The sequence below is a fragment of the Giraffa tippelskirchi genome, chromosome 4 (genome assembly GCF_054371585.1).
Source record: "Giraffa tippelskirchi isolate mGirTip1 chromosome 4, T2T-mGirTip1v1.2.pri, whole genome shotgun sequence".
Lineage (NCBI taxonomy): Eukaryota > Metazoa > Chordata > Mammalia > Artiodactyla > Giraffidae > Giraffa > Giraffa tippelskirchi.
Genome location: NC_137278.1, coordinates 113273573 through 113293119, shown reverse-complemented (window position 1 = coordinate 113293119; position 19547 = coordinate 113273573). Strand labels below are relative to the sequence as shown.

General features: G+C 38.6%; 1 protein-coding gene across 5 annotated transcripts in view; it reads right to left on the bottom strand.

Moving 5' to 3' along the window:
- ACSS3 (acyl-CoA synthetase short chain family member 3) overlaps positions 1–19547 on the bottom strand; it is a 249175-nt gene that overhangs the window by 205378 nt on the left and 24250 nt on the right. For all 5 annotated transcript variants that reach the window (XR_014083314.1, XM_081594857.1, XM_081594856.1 and 2 more), the window contains exon 2: positions 14485–14629. Coding sequence is in view for 4 of the 5 variants with exons in the window: in XM_081594857.1 (XP_081450983.1) it covers positions 14485–14629 (145 nt within the window). In the remaining variant the exon portion in view is untranslated. The remainder of the gene's footprint in view (positions 1–14484; positions 14630–19547) is intronic.

The following is a 19547-nucleotide window of genomic DNA, read 5'->3' as shown; positions in this document are numbered from 1 at the left end:
CTTGTCTTCTTCACAATAACATCCACCTCTGTAACTCTTTCAAATGCCCAGAAAGACTTCTCAGAACTAACTCATTGGTCTCTATCTCTACCCTCTCCTCTAATTGCATGTGTTTTTCTCTGGCACCAATATTTCCAATAAATTTTCATTCATTTTATTTTCCTCCCTTAATCCCTGAATTACAAGTACTGCAAGCATATTGACTTTATTATTTGTCACTGCTAATGCACTGTATTCCAGCTAAATTATGTGTTAAACAGTTTGGTAGTCAGCCTGGAACCCAAGCACCACTCAGAAAAGCACCATTCAGAGACACATGAGAAATATAATGCAGATTCCAATTAAAGACTTCTCAAATGAATTTTTAAAGCATAGCTCAAGTCAAAGTTGATTACTTTCTGTATGCTTTATAGAGCGTTGCTAAGGGAAATATTCTAAGTCCTAAAGTAAGTTTTATTACATTTTTTACAATATAACCCACCTGGACTACAATGAAACAGAATTCAACTATTAGAGAAGTCACTTTTCATAGTTTTGCACTCTCATATCTTTACAAAGGTATTCTAAAAAACTACAGTATAATGTAGTTAATGTACACCTTTTCCCAAATGTATTATATGTTTAAAAGGTACAGAGTGTACTATACTCTATTAATAAAGAACATTCAATTAAATACAAATTCATGTAAGTCATCTGGATATAGCTATATTCTTCAATGAACATAAAGACCATGATAAAAAATCACTGCCTTACATATTTGTGTATATAGTAGTAAACAAGTAAAATGTAAAACAAGGTTACTATTTAAAAAGAAATTACAGTGTGGCTGCTATAAACACCATGTTAAAAGACCAATGGAAAATATTTAAGTAGCATTAAGTGAATTAAAACTGGATTCCTTTTTCTCGGTCTAATAAATTGTTTACTGTTGTGTTTCTCAACCTGGGGTCTATGGAGACATTCTCATGGTCATCCATGAATTCTCTATGAGAATTTTTAAACTTGGTGTTTTGATTTTGATGACAATTTTTTAAAAATTAATAACGTAAAGCATATTCTGGATTTATGAGCACTCATGCAATTTCACTGTATTTATTTGTAATTTTTTTATAATTCATGCATATTAAGTAAAGGCCAGGTGATGTCATGATTTTTTATAATAAAATTGTAAAATAAAAGGCTTTATGAAAGTTTAAGCACTACTATGTGACTTCACTTTCTTTCTTTCTATAGTTCCTTTTGGAGAAAGAAATGGCAGCCCACTCCAGTGTTCTTGCCTGGAGAATCCCATGGACAGGGGGGCCTGGTGGGTTGCAGTCTGTGGGGCTGCAAAGAGTCGGACATGACTAAGCAACACACACACACATGTGACAGAAGAAGTAAGGCATCACAGAGAACAGGTTGCCAAAACTCAAAGGACCCAGGGCCGCAGCACTCAAACCATACACACCTTGTAGTTAGACATTCAGTTCTACCTCAGCATTACTCACTATATGAAATTAATTTTGTCAATCTGAGCTTAGCTGACTTTGTAGATTTGTTTTCATCCTGGTGTATAAATCATAAATGGCTTTATGTATGTATTGAGCTATAAAGAAAAGACATTAAAAGCTAGTTTTAATTGCACATTAAAATATAATTTGTGTCAATACAAAAAGTATGTAAGAATGCTTTTCCTACATGAAGTATTTGTATGTCTCAATTTTTAAGAGGAAAAAAATTGTTTCATTGATCTTTTTCTCATAAAGACAAATATAAAAGCAGCAAGAGATGGCAAGAGATGTCAACAGGAATCTTGCATCATTTAGATCGATTCTACACTGATTATTTAATCAAAGCTTTAATTAAACAAACACCCTCAGCATTTTTATAGACAGTACATAAACATGACAACTATTCTGGGTACACCAATCATACTTCCCAGAATTTGCCTGTGTTCCTGTTAACCTTTATGATTTCATTGGTCAATACAATATAGAAGTCAATGAATATATACAAATGGCTCACAGAGAAGTTGCTAAATATCCCAGGAGTTGTACAAGGACACAAGATCATTGCAATAGTTGGGTCTGTTCCCAATAGCATTAACATCACTCACCAAAAAGAGGCACACATATCTTTAAAAATTGAAAAATTCACAAATATAATGCACACACTAGTAGCTAATAAGGGCTTCCCAGTGGCTCAGTGTTAAAGAATCTACCTGCCAATGCAGGAGACACAGGGGCACAGGTTCAATCCCTGAGTCAGGAAGATCCCCTAAAGAAGGAAATAGCAACTCACTCCAGTATTCTTACCTGGAAAATTCTATGGACAGAGGAGCTAGGTGGGCTACAATTCAGGGGGTCACAAAGAGTCAGACACAACTGAGCGTGCATGCACAGTAGCTAATAAAAAAGCAATATAGATCATCACAAATGCCAAGAATATGTCGTAAATACTCATAAATAGATAAAACTTCCCATAAAAACTATGTGTGATAAAATTCATAGAATTTAGCTTTATAATGGAAATGAAATTATCTTCAATCAAGTATAGCATGAAAAAATGAACAATCAATTCCCCCCCGATCTCCAGTCTTCACAATAACTCTACTGAATGCAACATGCATTGATTTATTAACATTGATTTTACTTAACTAGTACAAATGTCAAAAATATGAGTATAAAACTGTCAAATGAATTAAACTAAAGTTAATAGCATCATTTCCCACGTGTAGATCTTTATTGATTTCAAAAAGTCTAACAAAATATTTCATTTCATACACTTGAAATAGGATTCTATCCTCATAGCTTTATTTGCATCACTTAAGCCAATCAATGTCTTCAATTATATTAATTAGCTTTATCCTCAACTTGATTTGAAAATTCTATCAAGTCAAATAATTTCGTAGTTTCAAACATTTATTACTAAAGGTCAGAAACTGAAAGCTGATGACATGCTCAGCTGTCCTAAAGTTGCTGACAATACAACAGGTGCAGATGGCAGTCACAGAAAAATAATTGTTACCAATGCCTCCAACGTCCACCTGTAGGAGCACATTTCTTCTCTTTCTACTCTGTGCCTTCTTGACTTTAATAACTGTCTCTCTTTTATTCTTCAACAACCTTTCTATTTGGGATCCCATTTAATTCATCTTGTTGGCCTCCCTTAGGTCAGCAAGTACAGTCATTTTTGCCTTCACAGTGCACACCATCATTATTAACCGTGTCAGGTCCAACTCTTGGATAAATCTGCTGTGGACCAGGGGCACCTGTAGGGAGGCCATCTGTGTATGGGGCACAGATTTCTCTACATCTGTATCTCCATTCCTGCCCTGAAAACAGGTTCATCTGAACCATTTTTCTAGGTTTCATATATATGCCTTAATATACAATATTTTTCTATGTTGGAGAGGATGTGGAGAAAAGAGAACCCTCTTGCACTGCTGCTGGGAATGTAAATTGATACAGCCACTATGGAGAACAGTATGAAGGCTCCTTAAAAATATAAAAACAAAACTACCATATGATCCAGCAATCCCACTACTGGGCATACACCCTGAGAAAATCAAAATTCAAAAAGACACCTATACCCCAATGTTCACTGTAGCACTATTTACAACAGCCATGACAGGTGGCACATATCTCTATCTTTCTTTTATGATCCAACTAATGCTTCACTTTCACAGCAAAGCCTTCTCTCAACTGCTGGAGCCAGATTAGTCCCTTCCTTCTCTGTGCTACAACTGTTATTGTTACATTACACACAGCTGCTTTTGTGTTATTCTCACCAGGCAAACTAAGAGTTCCTTGAGAGTAGGAAACATTCATTTCTCTGAGCCCACTGCCTCATACAATAAGCATTCCATATATGATTGAATATACATTCATGGAAGACGTCTTCCTTTTCCATCTCTAGTAGGCCACCTACTGGACTTTGTTTTCAGCTATTATTTGTCTCCCTGAAGAATTATTTACTGTTCAAACAAAATGTCAATTATAACATTAACAGGTTACAATTATTTATACGTTAAAATCTGGTATTTGTTGTGTATGTGCTAAGTCACTCTAGTGGTGTTCAATTCTTTGCAACCGCATGGACTGCAGCCCACCAGGCTCCTCTGTCCATGAAGTTCTCCAGGCAAGAATATTGGAGTGGGTTGTCATGTCCTCCTCCAGGGGATCTTCCCAACTCAGGGATCAAATCCATGTCTCATGCACTGGCAGGCAGTTTCTTTACCACTACTGCCACCTGGGAAGACTTTTGCCTGATATCATTTCCTCCAAATGTTGACATGGTTTCTTCCAGCCTTTATCTGAGTCTATGTCACTGGGTTATCTCCTCAGTGATAAGTAGTTTTCCCAGACAAATCTATATAAAAGACAGTCCAGGTCTCTCTAGCCTTATGCTTTTCTTCCCTTATGTCATGTTATCTTTTCACTTGTATTATCTTTTTATTCATAACATATCTCCCCAATTAGAATGCAATTTTCCTGTAGGCAAAGACTATATCATTCTCTACTGTAATGCATGGTGTCCACAGAAGTGCCAAACACATATTCTAAAAGTATGTTTTGAACAAATAAATAAACTTGGCTCCACCATCATTCCAGTCCAAGAAAGTAAATGGAAAGCAGATCATCCACTGATCTTACTGAGTTAACTTTCAAAAAGGTCAGAGTTTAACCACCTTGTAGACAAGACAAATCATCTAACAAGAACCTACCGATGAATGATAAAAATAAATTCATTAAGCAAATGCAGGAATAAAAACTACTAGAGACCAGACTTCCACATTTCCAAAATGACCAAGCTAGGTAAATATTTTAAGCAGAGCTTTTAGATGCAGAAAAATAGAAACTTTTAGTCAAGCAACGCATTAAAATAAAGAAGATTTTCACCCTATTAAAAATTTTAAATTTCCCAATATAAAAAAAATTACAATGTGGAAGAAACAAGGGATATTTTTGGAAATGATTATTTCTCTTAGACAAGAGTTAAATTTTTCTTTACTTTTTAATGAAAGTTATTGAATATTTTATTTATGAATTCATTCAGTATGTAATATGAGCTTATGCTATGAAGCCTATATTAAACATTGAATCAGTTCAGTTCAGTCGCTCATTCATGTCCGACTCTTTGTGACCCCATGGACTGCAGCACTCCAAGCTTCCCTGTCCATCACCAACTCCCGGAGCTTGCTCAAACTCATGTCCATCAAGTCAGTGATGCCATCCAACCATCTCATCCTCTGTCATCCCCTTCTCCTCCGGCCTTCAATCTTTCTCAGCATCAGGGTCTTTTCAAGTGAGTCAGTTCTTTGCATCAGGTGGCCAAAGTATTGGCGTTTCAGCTTCATCATCAGTCCTTCCAATGATATATATATTGGAATATATATATAGTATAAATGATAAAGCATTGTATAGATAAAATAAATTGATAAATAAAATATGACCCTTATCCTCAAGAAGCTTTTACTATGATCAGGAGGTACATTAATAAATAAGTAGGTACACCAATAGTGTAGGTACACTGCTAAGTAATATAAAAAGCAAAAATAAACCAGTGCTTAGAGAAAGGTACAAGTAAAGCGGTCTGGACTTTGAAGCCTGGTGAGGATTTCTGGCATAGAAAGAAGTGAGTTTATACTGCAGACAGAAAATTGATTTCAGAAAATTAGAGAAATATAATTTCTTTAAAACCTGGCTGAGACAATTCAAAAGGGTTGCCCATATTGTTGCTATTCTGGGTTGATGTAAAAACTATTTCTAGACATCTCTAGTTTTGAATGCATGGTTCTAATCATGGGGAGAAAAAAAGCCAGGAAATACCAAAATGTTGTTTTCTGATTTAATTTATTCCCTTCTATATTATTTATTAGATTGATCTAATACCTATTTTCTTTCTTTGGAGTACTCTCATCTTCAAATTTAAATTTCATTAAGTTGAAAAGTTACTCAAATAAAGTTCCAGTTACAACTTAGATAAAAACTTGAATCAGTAGTTCATATATAAACATCTTCAATTTCAAATGAAATATAAATGTTTCTGCTAAACCACATTATACAACTTTGTACTGTACAAATTAGCTCACAAAAATAACAAGGCTTCTGGGAAAATTAGTTGAAGCCAGACCACTCAAAAATCAATGTAAGTAGAGCCTTTTAACATCCATGAAAGTACTAACACAGCGTCATCTTCAGTAGATCATTTACAGCCTTAACACTAGGGAGAAGGCAATGGCACCCCACTCCAGTACTCTTGCCTGGAAAATCCCATGGACGGAGGAGCCTGGTAGGCTGCAGTCCATGGGGTCGCTAAGAGTCAGACACGACTGAGCGACTTCACTTTCATGCACTGGAGAAGGAAATGGCAACCCACTCCAGTGTTCTTGCCTGGAGGATCCCAGGGACAGGGGAGCCTGGTGGGCTGCCGTCTATGGGGTCGCACAGAGTCGGACACGACTGAGGCGACTTAGCAGCAGCAGCATGCTTCCTGCTTCTACTGTAAGGAATTTGCTTGCAAAATTTCTTCAAAAAAAAAAAAAGGTTAGTCAAGATTAGTATGAATAGACTTTCACATTAATTATTTTTAAAACAGGGGACAATGTTCTCATCTTTAGATTTTTAAAACTATTTAATCATCATTTTTACTAAAGGATCTTCATCTTTTATTATTAAGGTTTTCAGATACTGATAAGCTGTTCTCTTCAATTGTGAGAAAATCTCTCCGCAAAACTTCCTGACATGGTAACGATCCAAAAGAAAAGTAAATGCACAAAGACCTGACTAGGCACTTCAGAAAAGTAGAACAACATATGGCCCAAAAGCTCAGGAAAAGGAGTTAACTGTATTAGCCAGTAGGGATGACGAAATTAAATCCAGACTTCTCCAGTGGTCCAGTTTTAAGAATCCACCTTGCAATGCAGGGGAAGCAGGTTCAAACCCGGGTCAGGGAACTAAGATCCCACATGCCGTGCAGCAAGTGGGCCCATGCACCACAACTGCTGAGCCCCTGTGCTGCAACTACTGAGTCTGGGCACCATGACAAAAGATCCCGCGTGATGCAATGAAGTTCACGCAAACCAAAACCAAGACCCAACACAGCCAAATAAATCAATACATTTTCAAAATGTATTTATTGCCAGAAGGCAATATCACTGCACAGTTACTTGAAAGGCCCAAACTAAATAGACTTGGCATAGTCAACATCAAGTTTTGGCAACTAGCATTCTCCTACCACCACCAGTCGGAACATGAAGTCAGTACAACCACTCTGAAAACCGTCTGACCTTATCTATTCAAGCCAAGCATGTGCCTACCCTGTAATCTGCCATCATACTCTTAAGCATGTCCCCAAAATTAATGCGCATGTACTGTCAACAAATTTTGCTCACAAATATATTCATATCAGCATTATTTGTAACAGCCCCAAACTAGTCATTACTCAAGTGCAATGAAATGCAAGAGTCTCATAAACAAAAAGTTGAAGGAAAAAAAGTATATTGATTTATTCTGTTTCCACAAAGTTCAAGAAAGCAAGGCAACCTCATCATAGATGGTGTTGAGGAAGAAATGACTAAAAGGAGGCATAATAAGTGCTTCTGGGAACTAGGAATACTCTGTTTCCTGATCTGGTGACATGAGTGTGTTCTGTTTGTGAAAATCTAACAAGTTTATACTTATGACCTGTACACTATTCTAAATGTATATCACATTTCAATAGAAGTTTAAAAACCTGCGTGCTAGAAAAATACATGAACCACTGTAAATTCAACCTCATAGTAGCCTCGTTCATAATTTACCACGGAAAACATAATCTATCTTACAGATACACAATTTTTAGTGGTGCAGACTGTAATACAACTGAAGTATTCATTGCTTATTTAGGAAGTTTAAGAAAACTAATTATATACACTGCTGTATATTTTCTCCTCAACAAGGCAACCTCTCACAGGGCTGGACTTCTGCATGTTCTGGTTTTTGTGATTTAGGGGTTTGCTTATGGAAATATTGATGATGTGGCAAGCAAAGAAATATGAGATGATCTTACCCTGACATGTTTCTGAGAAGATGAAATTCATATTTTGAAGAGAGCTTCCTAAAGGGGGCAGAGGTTGGAAGGAGGACTTCTCATGGGATATAGCCCTTGATTTCAGAGTAATTTTCTCCTCTAAATTATTCAGCCTTTATAACTACAGCTCCTGCCATAATTTATTTCAAAAGCTACCTTTAGTAGAGATAATAGACACTTTCAGTTTGAATTAAATCAGGAAAATGTAGTACACAGTGGGCTTCATTTTCCCTGCATACATATATTTATGAAAATTTCTCAAATGCCCTTTAGGGGGTCATATTTTTATTTAGTGAATACATACATAAAAATTTACAACTGTCTGAATACCAAAAGAAACACACAAACTTACCACATGTAGAAGTAAATTTAAAATGTAATTAGATGCAGAGAAGATAAACTCAAAGGAGGAATTTCTAAAAATAATAACTACTACATATAATATACACATACACATGCAACATAAACTCACACACACTCTTTGATTTCACTGAGCTTTGATATAACTAGTAATTTGAAAAAAACTAAGAGAAGGAGGAATGCTGGGCTGGATGAAGTACAAGCTGGAATCAAGATTGCCGGGAGAAATATCAATAACCTCAGACATGTAGATGACACCATCCTTATGGCAGAAAGTGAAGAAGAACTAAAGAGCCTCTTGAAAGTGAAAGAGTAGACTGAAAAAGTTGGTTTAAAACTCAACATACAGAAAACTAAGATCATGGCATCTGGTCCCATCACTTCATGGCAAATAGATGGGGAAACAATGGAAACAGTGACAGACTTTATTTTCTTGGGCTCCAAAATCATCTGCACATGGTGACTGCAGCCATGAAATTAAAAGACGCTTGCTCCTTGGAAGAAAAGTTATGACCAACCTAGACAGCATATTAAAAAGTAGAGACATTACTTTGCCAACAAAGGTCCATGTAGTCAAAGCTATGGTTTTTCCAGTAATCATGCATGGATGTAAGAGTTGGACTATAAAGAAAGCTGAGCACCGAAGAATTGATGCTTTTGAACTGTGGTGTTGGAGAAGACTCTTGAGAGTCCCTTGGAGTGCAAGGAGATCCAACCAGTGTATCCTAAAGGAAGTCAGTTCTGAATATTCATTGGAAGGACTGATGATGAAGCTGAAACTCCAATACTTTGGCCACCTGATGCGAACAACCAATTCATTTGAAAAGACCCTGATGCCGGGAAAGATTGAGGGCGGGAGGAGAAGGGGACGACAGAGGATGAGATGGTTGGATGGCATCGCTGACTCAATGGACATGAGTTTGAGTAAGCTCCGGGGGTTGGTGATGGACGGGGAGGCCTGGCGTGCTGCAGTCCACAGGGTCACAAAGAGTCGGACACAACTGAGCAACTGAACTGAAGAGAAGGACACAATAAACATATATCTCCTGGAGAGGACACTAGAGTTGCTAGTGTGGGAAATTCAAGAAAGAAACATTCATCTTGAACTTCCAAGCCAAATGTAAATAAACTAAATTTCTTTCGCAGATAGTAAGAAGTAAGAATTTACTTGGAAGGAAGATGAAGTTAAACTTCTGATACAATTCAAAGATAAAAAATCCTCACAATAAAGGAAGCTATAATCACTTAGAAATTCCAAATGGTAGCTCATTCATTAATTTTTTTGCACGTTCATGTTAAGTCACTTCAGTCATGTCCTGAAGTGACTTTTTTTTCTGATCCTATAGACTGGAGCCCGCCAGGCTCCTCTGTCCATGGGATTCTCTAGGTAAGAGTATTAGAGTGGGTTGCCATGCCCTCCTCCAGGAGTTTTTCCTGACTCCAGGATCGAACCCGTATCTTTTATGTCTCCTGCATTGCAGGAAGGTTCTTTATCACTAGTACCCACCTGGGAACTAGCTAGTTCCACCAGGGAACATTCATTGCTTCACTAGTCCACAAATGTTTACTATGTGCCAGGCACTATTCTGTGAGCAAACAAAAATGCCTTCCTCCATGGAACTGACATCCTAGAAGAGGAAAAATACTAAATAAAGATAAATAAAATATCAAGAATGTTACTAAGTAATAAATAGTTAAATTTTAAAAGGAAAAAGGAAAGCAGAAAAAGGACTCATGAAGTGGTGTGCATGGGAACCTCTGTATTTAACATGGCCAAGGAAGATCTCACTGAGAGAGTAGAATTCAGGTGCCATGAATCATAAGATAACTGGAAGAAACACCATCTCAAGCAGAAGGCAGACAAGTATAAAGGCTCGAAGGTGGGCGTGCAGCAAGCCCAGGGATTTGACTGCAGGAGGTAGTGGGGGGGGGGGTGCTTGCTGGGATGTGCAGTGTAATGCGACGGGGTCTGGGGAGTAGGTCCCAGGACTCATATAAGACACTGACTCCTGCAAAAGCTTTCCCATGCCCTATTTGCCCCTGGCTGAGCTGGGTGCCTTACCACAAAATACAACACTACCCTACATAACCAGTGTTATGTTTCCATGATTTTTTTAGCTCTTTAAATATAAAGAATAAGTTCATCTACCTGTATCCCTTGTTCCAAGGAAGGTCTGGCATACAAATTAAGTATGTGCTGAATGAACAAGGGATCTTGAACCAAGCCGTCTCTCTACAAATATCTTAAACAAGTGTTTTCATTATCAGCTCCCCACAGGAGATGCCAGTTTGAGAAAAGCTCTACTTCGGAATCATTCGGTAAAATCTTCAGATCCTTCACGTCACTGAAACACTTTAGCCTAAAATGTTCTGGTTCACTAATTAAGAAGTATGAACTTTAGTTTTACCTAGACAGAAACTCAGCAGAAATGAGGCAGCGGAGATGAAAACAAGCAAAGTACAAAGGCTCTTCTTTTTGTTTGTTCTCAATGGCCTTACCCATTAAATCTTTCTTTCCCTGTCTTCTCTACTTAATAAAGTAAAAGCCACAGGGAACCAGGAGCAGGTAATCAAAATACAGCACAATGTGCCCCTCTTTCCTAACAGTCCTCCCTTTAGTACTTTAGAGAAGAAAACCCTGGGGAATCAGAAGCTGTCAGCAGGTGAGAGAAACAGGCCTTTTAAGTACTTTGATGTCAGGCCAAACTGAAACCAATGAACCAGTACAAACCTCAAAAGGGTCTAACAGTCCAGACTCCATATGAGAAAACCAAAATGAGTTAGCAGAATGGCCTCCAAGCAAAATGTGTGTGTACACTTATCAGATACACTTACTAATTAAAAACAAAACAACAGAAAATGAGAGTAGGAACAACTTACTTAACACTTCCTAGTTTATGTTTCCAAAGTGTCTTCTTTGATGTTTGGTCATGTATCAAATTCAACATACTGATATAGATAATATATGTTAAATATATAAGTAAGTTTCCTAAGCAGGAAAGCAATTAAGATTAACCAGGATCTTAATATTGTTGTTTTTACTGTTTAGTCACTAAGTCGAGTCTGTCTCTTTTCGGAGCCCACCAGGCTCCTCTGTACACGGGATTCTCCAGGCAAGAAGACTGGAGTGGGTTGACATTACCTTCCCCAGGGGATCTTCCTGACCCAGGGATTGAACCCATGTCTCATGCATTACAGGTGGATTCTTTACCACTGAGCCACCTAAGTCCATCTTAATATCAACCTGTCTTAATTATTAATGAGACTGTAGCCATATACCCAAATCATAGGATTAAGTTTTTGAACACAGGCTATAAACCTTATCTAAAAGCTGAAAATGAAAACATAAAATAAAACACAGAAGATAACAGGTTATCAGGAGATTTATGTTATCTTTTAAAATAAAACACATCCTCAGATGAAAAACAAAATCATTTCATAACAGACTGCCTTTCCTCCTCAGACCAGTGTGAGCTCTGTCTCTAGATACTTCATTCTGAAAATACACAGTTCCCACGTATAGACTCATGAAAAGTATCCAACACTGCATTTGCAGCATTATTTTCTTTTTTTCTGTAGTCAGCTGCCCAGTATTTGAACTCTCTTATTAGACTGGAATTTCCCTAGTTTGAGTCCCAGAAAGAGGCAAGGCCCTGTTCCTACTATGAAACGAAAAGACAAGACAGTTCCTCCCAGCTGCCTGGGACTTGAGGCATGTAACCTAAAGCCAACTAGTGTGCTTACTCTGGCAGTCTAGAAGTCAAGTCAGCAACTCTACTCTTAGGCAATTTGTGGCTTCTCCTTAACTCTTCACTGCTACCCCTTCTCCCTTGGGGTCTTCACTTTTCATAAATTCCTCTTACGTTCCAGTTAGCTGAAGGTAGAATTTGCTGCTGTAGCCAGGCTGCAAACCCTCCTTGTTTCCTCTCTTTATTGTTTGCAGCAACTCAGGATTGGGGCAGTAACAGTTTTCTCTCAGTTACCTTTTTTGAAATCCCTTAGAAGGCTAAACAGAAACAATGCTGGTGCAAAAGGATATTATTTCAGAGAGCCAGGGGGAGTTGACCACTCTAAAACTTGCATGGAAATTCTACATGAGTTTAAAAAAAAAAAGCAAAATAAAAGAATGTGATTCAAAAAGCCTCCATATAAAAGTAAAGGCATTTACATGGGAGATTTCGACAATATCTGCAGACATTTTTGGTCATCACAACTGGGAAAGGGGTGCAACTAATGAGTGTGACCAGAAATGCTGCTAAAAATCCTACAGTGTACATGACAGCTCCCCACAGCAGAATTACCTGGCCTAAAATGTCAATAGTATCAAGGCTGAGAAACCTTGCCCTCCAATCTACCTCCCTTCAAATCACAAATAAATAAATGTTCCCCCCTCAGAGCAAGAATAAGTCTCCTACAGTCCACAATACCCAAATACTTTTATAATTACTTATGACATCTCATTTCTACCCTAATATTGAAAGAAAAGAATCTGATAACTTATCTGCCAATAGCATGTTCACCTGAGAACTATCCAGATGGAGGGGAAAAAAAAAAACTAAAAAAGAGCAAATAAGGGGAATGAATGAGCATGTACAAAGATCTTTAAAGGGCCAGGAGTGCCTGAGGGAGTGTAAGGACATCTGGGGTGAAAAAGAGTTGTGTTCATGGCCAAGAACATTGGGAAATGAAGCTTGGAGGGGTGCTGTGATCAGATTTCAAAGTGTCTTATACATCACAGGAATCCAGATTCTGCTCTCTAAATAACAGTAGTTTTTAAAGAAAAGGTTTTTAAGTGGGGGTAAGAGTAATAAGTCGTTTCTTAGGAAGAAAATCCTAGTGTCATCTTAGGTGACAATGTGACAGGAGCAGGGCCTGGTAACAGGTAGTCAGAAGGCAAGGGGACCGCTTCACCAGTACAAGGGTGGAGAGAGTGGCCAGGCGAGGCCAGCGTGGATGGAAAATGAAGGCCAGAGAGATAAAAGCACACTGTTAGAGATTTGTTAACCTCTTCCTTTAAAATAAGGTCCCATTTCCAGTTTATTTTTGTGTATGATGTTAGGGAGTGTTCTATTTTCATTCTTTTACATATAGTTTTCCAATTTTCCCAGCACCACTTATTGAAGAGGCTGTCTTTTTTCCATTGTACATTCTTCCCCCCCTTTGTCATGTCATAAACCCCACATGTGTGTGGGTTTATCTCTGGGATTTCTGTCTGGTTCCATTGATCTAGACAGTGTCATACACAATGAGGGAAGTTAGAAAGAGAAAAAAAATATCGTATGTTAATGCATATATGTGGAATCTAGAAAAATGGTATAGATGACCTCATTTGCAAAGCATAAACAGAGACACACAGGTAGAGAACAAACATATGGATATCAAGGGGAGAAGGGGTGGGGTGGGAAGAACTGGGAGTTTGGGACTGATATATATAGCCTATTGATGTTTGCTATTGTTTAGTCGCTAAGTCATGTCCAACCAACTCTTTCGCAACCCCATGGACTACAGCCAGCCAGGCTCCTCTGTCCATGGCATTTCCCAGGCAAGAATACTGGAGTGGGTTGCCATTTCCTTCTCCCCACCTAGAGATCAAACCCATGTCTACTGCATTGGCAGGTAGATTCTTTACCACTGAGCCACCTGGGAAATGCTACATGATAGATACTACATATAAAATAGACAACTGATGGGAACATACTGTGTAGCACAGGAAATGCTAGTTAATGTACCCTGGTGAGCTAAATGGGAGGGAAACCCAAAAGGGGGGGATATATGTATACGTATGGCTGATTCATTTTGCTATGCAGTAGAAGCTAATACAACATTGTAAAGCAACTATAGTGCAATAAAAATGTTTAAAAATATTAAAATGAGTATCTTTTAGTACTGTAAAATATAGAATAAAAACAATTTAAATGAGTAAACACACATCTATTTACAGTGTGCACTAAAAGTACAATAACATGTCAATGAATTAAGAGAATTAAGGCTATGCAACGAGAATATTTGCTATTTAAATAATTTCTGTATGATTTCCAAAGAACGTGTATAGAAAGTTAATAATATTACCTGTTCCAGGACTTCTTTATAGGTAATAGTGGCTTTAGTGTTTGTAACAGGACTGTCATAAATGATAGCAATCTTATCTCCTTTACCACTTTCAATATGACGATCGATGGCATTGTAACAAATGTTAAGCATCCCTTCCACAAACCTGAAAAATAATTGGAAAGTAAAAGTGAATGACTCTTTTCAAAACATATATGTTGCTTAACTAGGTTTCCATAGTTCTAGTTTGGTGAGCTGCCCTTAAAACAGTGTTTTCCCGTGCATGTTATACCAAGTAATGATGGCTGTAAACTATTTAAGATGGTACAGAAATGACATTTTGATTTTAATAAACATGTATTTATTTTCATGTTCACTAGAAGAAAATATACCTCGCACTTCAAGGTGACAATTTTGTGGATTTTATTGCTTAGGATGAAACTAGAGTATACAGCACCAAAATAATTTACTTTACATGGATGAAATGAATTGTATCCAAGTGCAGCACAGATGCACTAAGCTGAGAGGGCAAATAGTAGATGCATGACTGAAGTCTGGGTATCTGCTATAAAAAGACAGACTTACTGGAAAAAAATCAATTCTTCTTTGAAATATTTATATTCCTTGAAAGATATATATTTGTTTCAATTAAATGTAACACCTCTAGTTTCACAAAGTATAGTTAAGTTCTTTTCAGAATTTTGAGGCGCTTCATAATTTGAATAAGCAATCAACATGCACATAGGGTTAATAAACTTTTAAAACTTCTCAGTTCACTACCTTATCTCTTAATTGCTGAGTGCATCCCTTTGAAAATACAGATATTATGTAGATAAATGGAGATAATTTTTAAGAAAATATAACTCATTTCCCTGAGGATTGAATTTTCCACCTGGAGAAGACTCTTGAGAGTCTCTTGGACTGCAAGGAGATCCAATCAATCCATCCTAAAGGAGATCAGTCCTGGGTGTTCATTGGAAGGACTGATGTTGAAACTGAAACTCCAATAGTTTGGCCACCTCATGCGAAGAGTTGACTCATTGGAAAAGACCCTAATGCTGGGAAGGATTAGGGGCAGGAGGAGAAGAGGACGACAGAGGATGAGATGGTTGGATGGCATCACTGACTCGATGGACACGGGTTTGGGTAAACTCCGGGAGTTGGTGATGGACAGGGAGGCCTGGCGTGCTGCAATACATGGGGTCACAAAGATTCGGACACGACTGAGCAACTGAACTGAACTGAGGAAGAGAATATTAGATAAAAAATATAAGCACGGTAATGGTTCATTTATTCCAACATCAGACTAGCAAATATTATAAAAATGCAAAATAACAGGAAAATATTGAAGTGACAAGAAAAAGTCCCCTTATAAAACTAAGTGTTACCATCAGGTACTCTTTCAAATAGCCCTGTGTGAAAGGAAGCAGGTAATACGCCTATAGATACAGTGGCAGCAATAAGAAATAACATATACAGAAGACAGTAGGAGGAGGGATCATTTAATCAGCATCAAATGACCCTGCACACATCAGTGATGGTGAAAATGATGACCTTACAGTACAGCACAATGAGTAATTAACACAATAATTCTGAACTGCCAAGTGCAATAGATTCCATGTTTGTTCAAAAACACTGTCTCTTTTCCTCGCCTCAAAAATATTTTGTCTCTTCCTCTTGCCTCCATTTTCATCAGTGGAGAATACTTCTCCTGACTTTGGGGCCATCCATGTGACTTGCTTTGGCTGATCAGCAGACATGAGGCATGCTCTTACTTGAAAGAACTTGATACAGCAGACATAATTAGGCTCGCTCTCCTGCACCTCGACTCTCTCCTAGAGAAGAGCCTCCAGGTATTACTGCTGCCTCCTCTTCAGCCTGGAGCCTGAAATGAGTATTTGTAGATGGAAGCAGAGCCCGAAAGAAGCAAGGAGCCCAACTCAGCCAGATAGATGTCTGAGAGCAACATTTCCAGTCATGCTGATCCCATGACAACCTACAGATTAACTGATGAATAAGCATCTCTGCCTCAGATTTTTATGGTGATATGAAGCATAATTATGGCCATAATTAACTAATACATCAAGAAAAAAGTAAAAAATGTTTACTCAGGGTTAAACTCCAGCTCCTCATTAGGCCTCTGCTTACACTCATGAGAGTAAGAGGGACCTCATTACCACTGCTGCTGCTGCTGCTAAGTCGCTTCAGTGGTGTCCGACTCTGTGCAACCCCATAGACGGCAGCCCACCAGGCTCTCCCGTCCCTGGGATTCTCCAGGCAAGAACACTGGAGTGGGTTGCCATTTCCTTCTCCAATGCATGAAAGTGAAAAGTGAAAGTGAAGTCACTCAGTCGTGTCCAACTCTTAGTGACCCCATGGACCGCAACCCACCAGGCTCCTCCGTCCATGGGATTTTCCAGGCAAGAGTATTGGAGTGGGGTGCCATTGCCTTCTCTGCATTACCACTGAGCGAGGGTCAAAGTTCAGGGTGCCACTAGGCTGCCATTACATCATCCTGAATGATAGGGGAATGGTACCTCACTAAGACTTCCCACGTGGACTCCACTGACACCGCCAGGGCCAAGAGCCTCCTTACCTCTTTATCTTAGCTGTAATGAAAGCTCCAATTCCTGATAAAAACCTTCTCTGATACCACTAGGGGAGCTGGCAATACTTAGGGCACCCTTGATACAACCTGGCAAACTAGAAATCTAGACTCCTCACCATCTTTTCACTGATGAAGATGAGACAGGGACCACAGTTTGCCATACTGTTCGACTGGATCAGGGTGGTGACTCTCCAAAGAGGCCCTGTCCTGGCAGGCTGCCCTTCCCTCAGTTCAGTTCAGTTCAGGCACTTAGTCGTGTCTGACTCTTTGCGACCCCATGAACAGGAGCACGCCAAGCCTTCCTGTCCATCACAAACTCCCGGAGTCTACCCAAACCCATGTCCATCGAGTTGGTGATGCCATCCAGGCATCTCATCCTCTGTCATCCCCTTCTCTTCCTGCCTTCAATCTTTCCCAGCATCAGGGTCCTTTCCAATGAGTCAACTCTTCACATGAGGTGGCCAAAGTATTGGAGTTTCAGCTTCAACATCAGTTCTTCCAGTGAACACCCAGGACTGATCTCCTTTAGGATGGACTGGTTGGATCTCCTTGCAGTCCAAAGGACTCTCAAGAGTCTTATCCAACACCACAGTTCAAAAGCATCAATTCTACAGTGCTCAGCTTTCTTCACCATCCAACTCTCACATCCATACATGACTACTGGAAAAACCATAGCCTTGACTAGACGGACCTTTGTTGGCAAAGTAAGGTCTCTGCTTTTTAATATGCTATCTAGGTTGGTCATAACTTTCCTACCAAGGAGTAAGCATCTTTTAATTTCATGGCTGCAATCACCATCTGCAGTGATTTTGGAGCCCAACAAAATAAAGTCTGACCCTGTTTCCACTGTTTCCCCATCTATTTCCCATGAAGTGATGGGACCAGATGCCATGATCTTAGTTTTCTGAACGTTGAGCTTTAAGCCAACTTTTTCACTCTCCTCTTTCACTTTCATCAAGAGGCTTTTTAGTTCTTCTTCACTTTCTGCCATAAGGGTGGTGTCATCTGCATATCTGAGGTTATTGATATTTCTCCTGGCAATCTTGATTCCAGCTTTTGCTTCCTCCAGTCCAGCATTTCTCATGATGTACTCTGCATCTAAGTTAAATAAGCAGGGTGACAATATACAGCCTTGACCTACTCCTTTTCCTATTTGGAGCCAGTCTATTGTTCCATGTCCAGTTCTAACTGTTGCTTCCTGACCTGCATACAGGTTTCTCAAGAGGCAGGTCAGGTGGTCTGGTATTCCCATCTCTTTCAGAATTTTCCACAGTTTATTGTGATCTACACAGTCAAAGGCTTTGGCATAGTCAATAAAGCAGAAATAGATGTTTTTCTGGAACTCTCTTGCTTTTTCGATGATCCAGCGGATGTTGGCAATTTGATCTCTGGTTCCTCTGCCTTTTCTAAAACCAGCTTGAATATCTGGAAGTTCATGGTTCATGTATTGCTGAAGCCTAGCTTGGAGAACTTTGAGCATTACTTTACTAGCGTGTGAGCTGAGTGCAGTTGTGCGGTAGTTTGAGCATTCTTTGGCATTGCCTTTCTTTGGGATTGGAATGAAAACTGACCTTTTCCAGTCCTGCCCTTCCCTACCCCTTTTTATTTTGGGGGTAGGGGGAGAGATCCAAAGAGAAAATTTGCTGGAACTTTTTTTCTACACCCATTGGCATTTCTGAATTGCCACCTTCTCCAGCGCTCAGTCTAGGACATATAAGCAAAAAAGAAAACTTGGGGAATTCAAGTGTCATGTCATTTCTCCGTCCCAAATCTGGTTTCTTCTCTCTTCCTTTCAGTCTTCTTATGTGTATTTTATATGTAATGTCTTGTTTTTAGCTATATTTAATGGAATGAATAGGAAAAGGTACATTTTGTTCGCCTTGTCATGAAAGTCTCTAAATGATATTTATTAATAGCTTACGCTTCATGTGTATAAAATCATCTAATCAAAAAACAACCCTAGGGACCCTTGTGCACTGTTAGTTGGAATGTAAATTGTCTCAGCAACTATAAAAAACAGTATGGAGGCACCTCAAAAAATTAAAAACAGAACTACCATAAAACTAGCAATTCCATTTCTGGGTGTTTACCAGAATAAAGCATTAATTCAAAAAGATATATACACCCTTATGTTCACTTCAGCGTTATTTACAATAGCTAAGATATAGAAGGCACCCAAAATTCACCTTATACTCAAAGAACTTTTTTTTTTCCAATTATTTGCAAATTTTGAGTGGCCTAAAATTTAAATTATTTGCACACTAGTATTTTCTTTTTTAAGGATGTCCTTAGAGAAATTTAAAGAATTTTAAGGTACCTTTTGGGACAGACAGGAAAGAAATTCAAACAGAAGGAAGGGCGTGCAAGCAATGATAAGCAAGAACTGTTGAATGGAGTGACATGTTGGCGTGGCTCCAGAGGTGGTTACAGGTAATGAATATACTGCTATAAACTGGCTAAACTTAAGGACTGGATT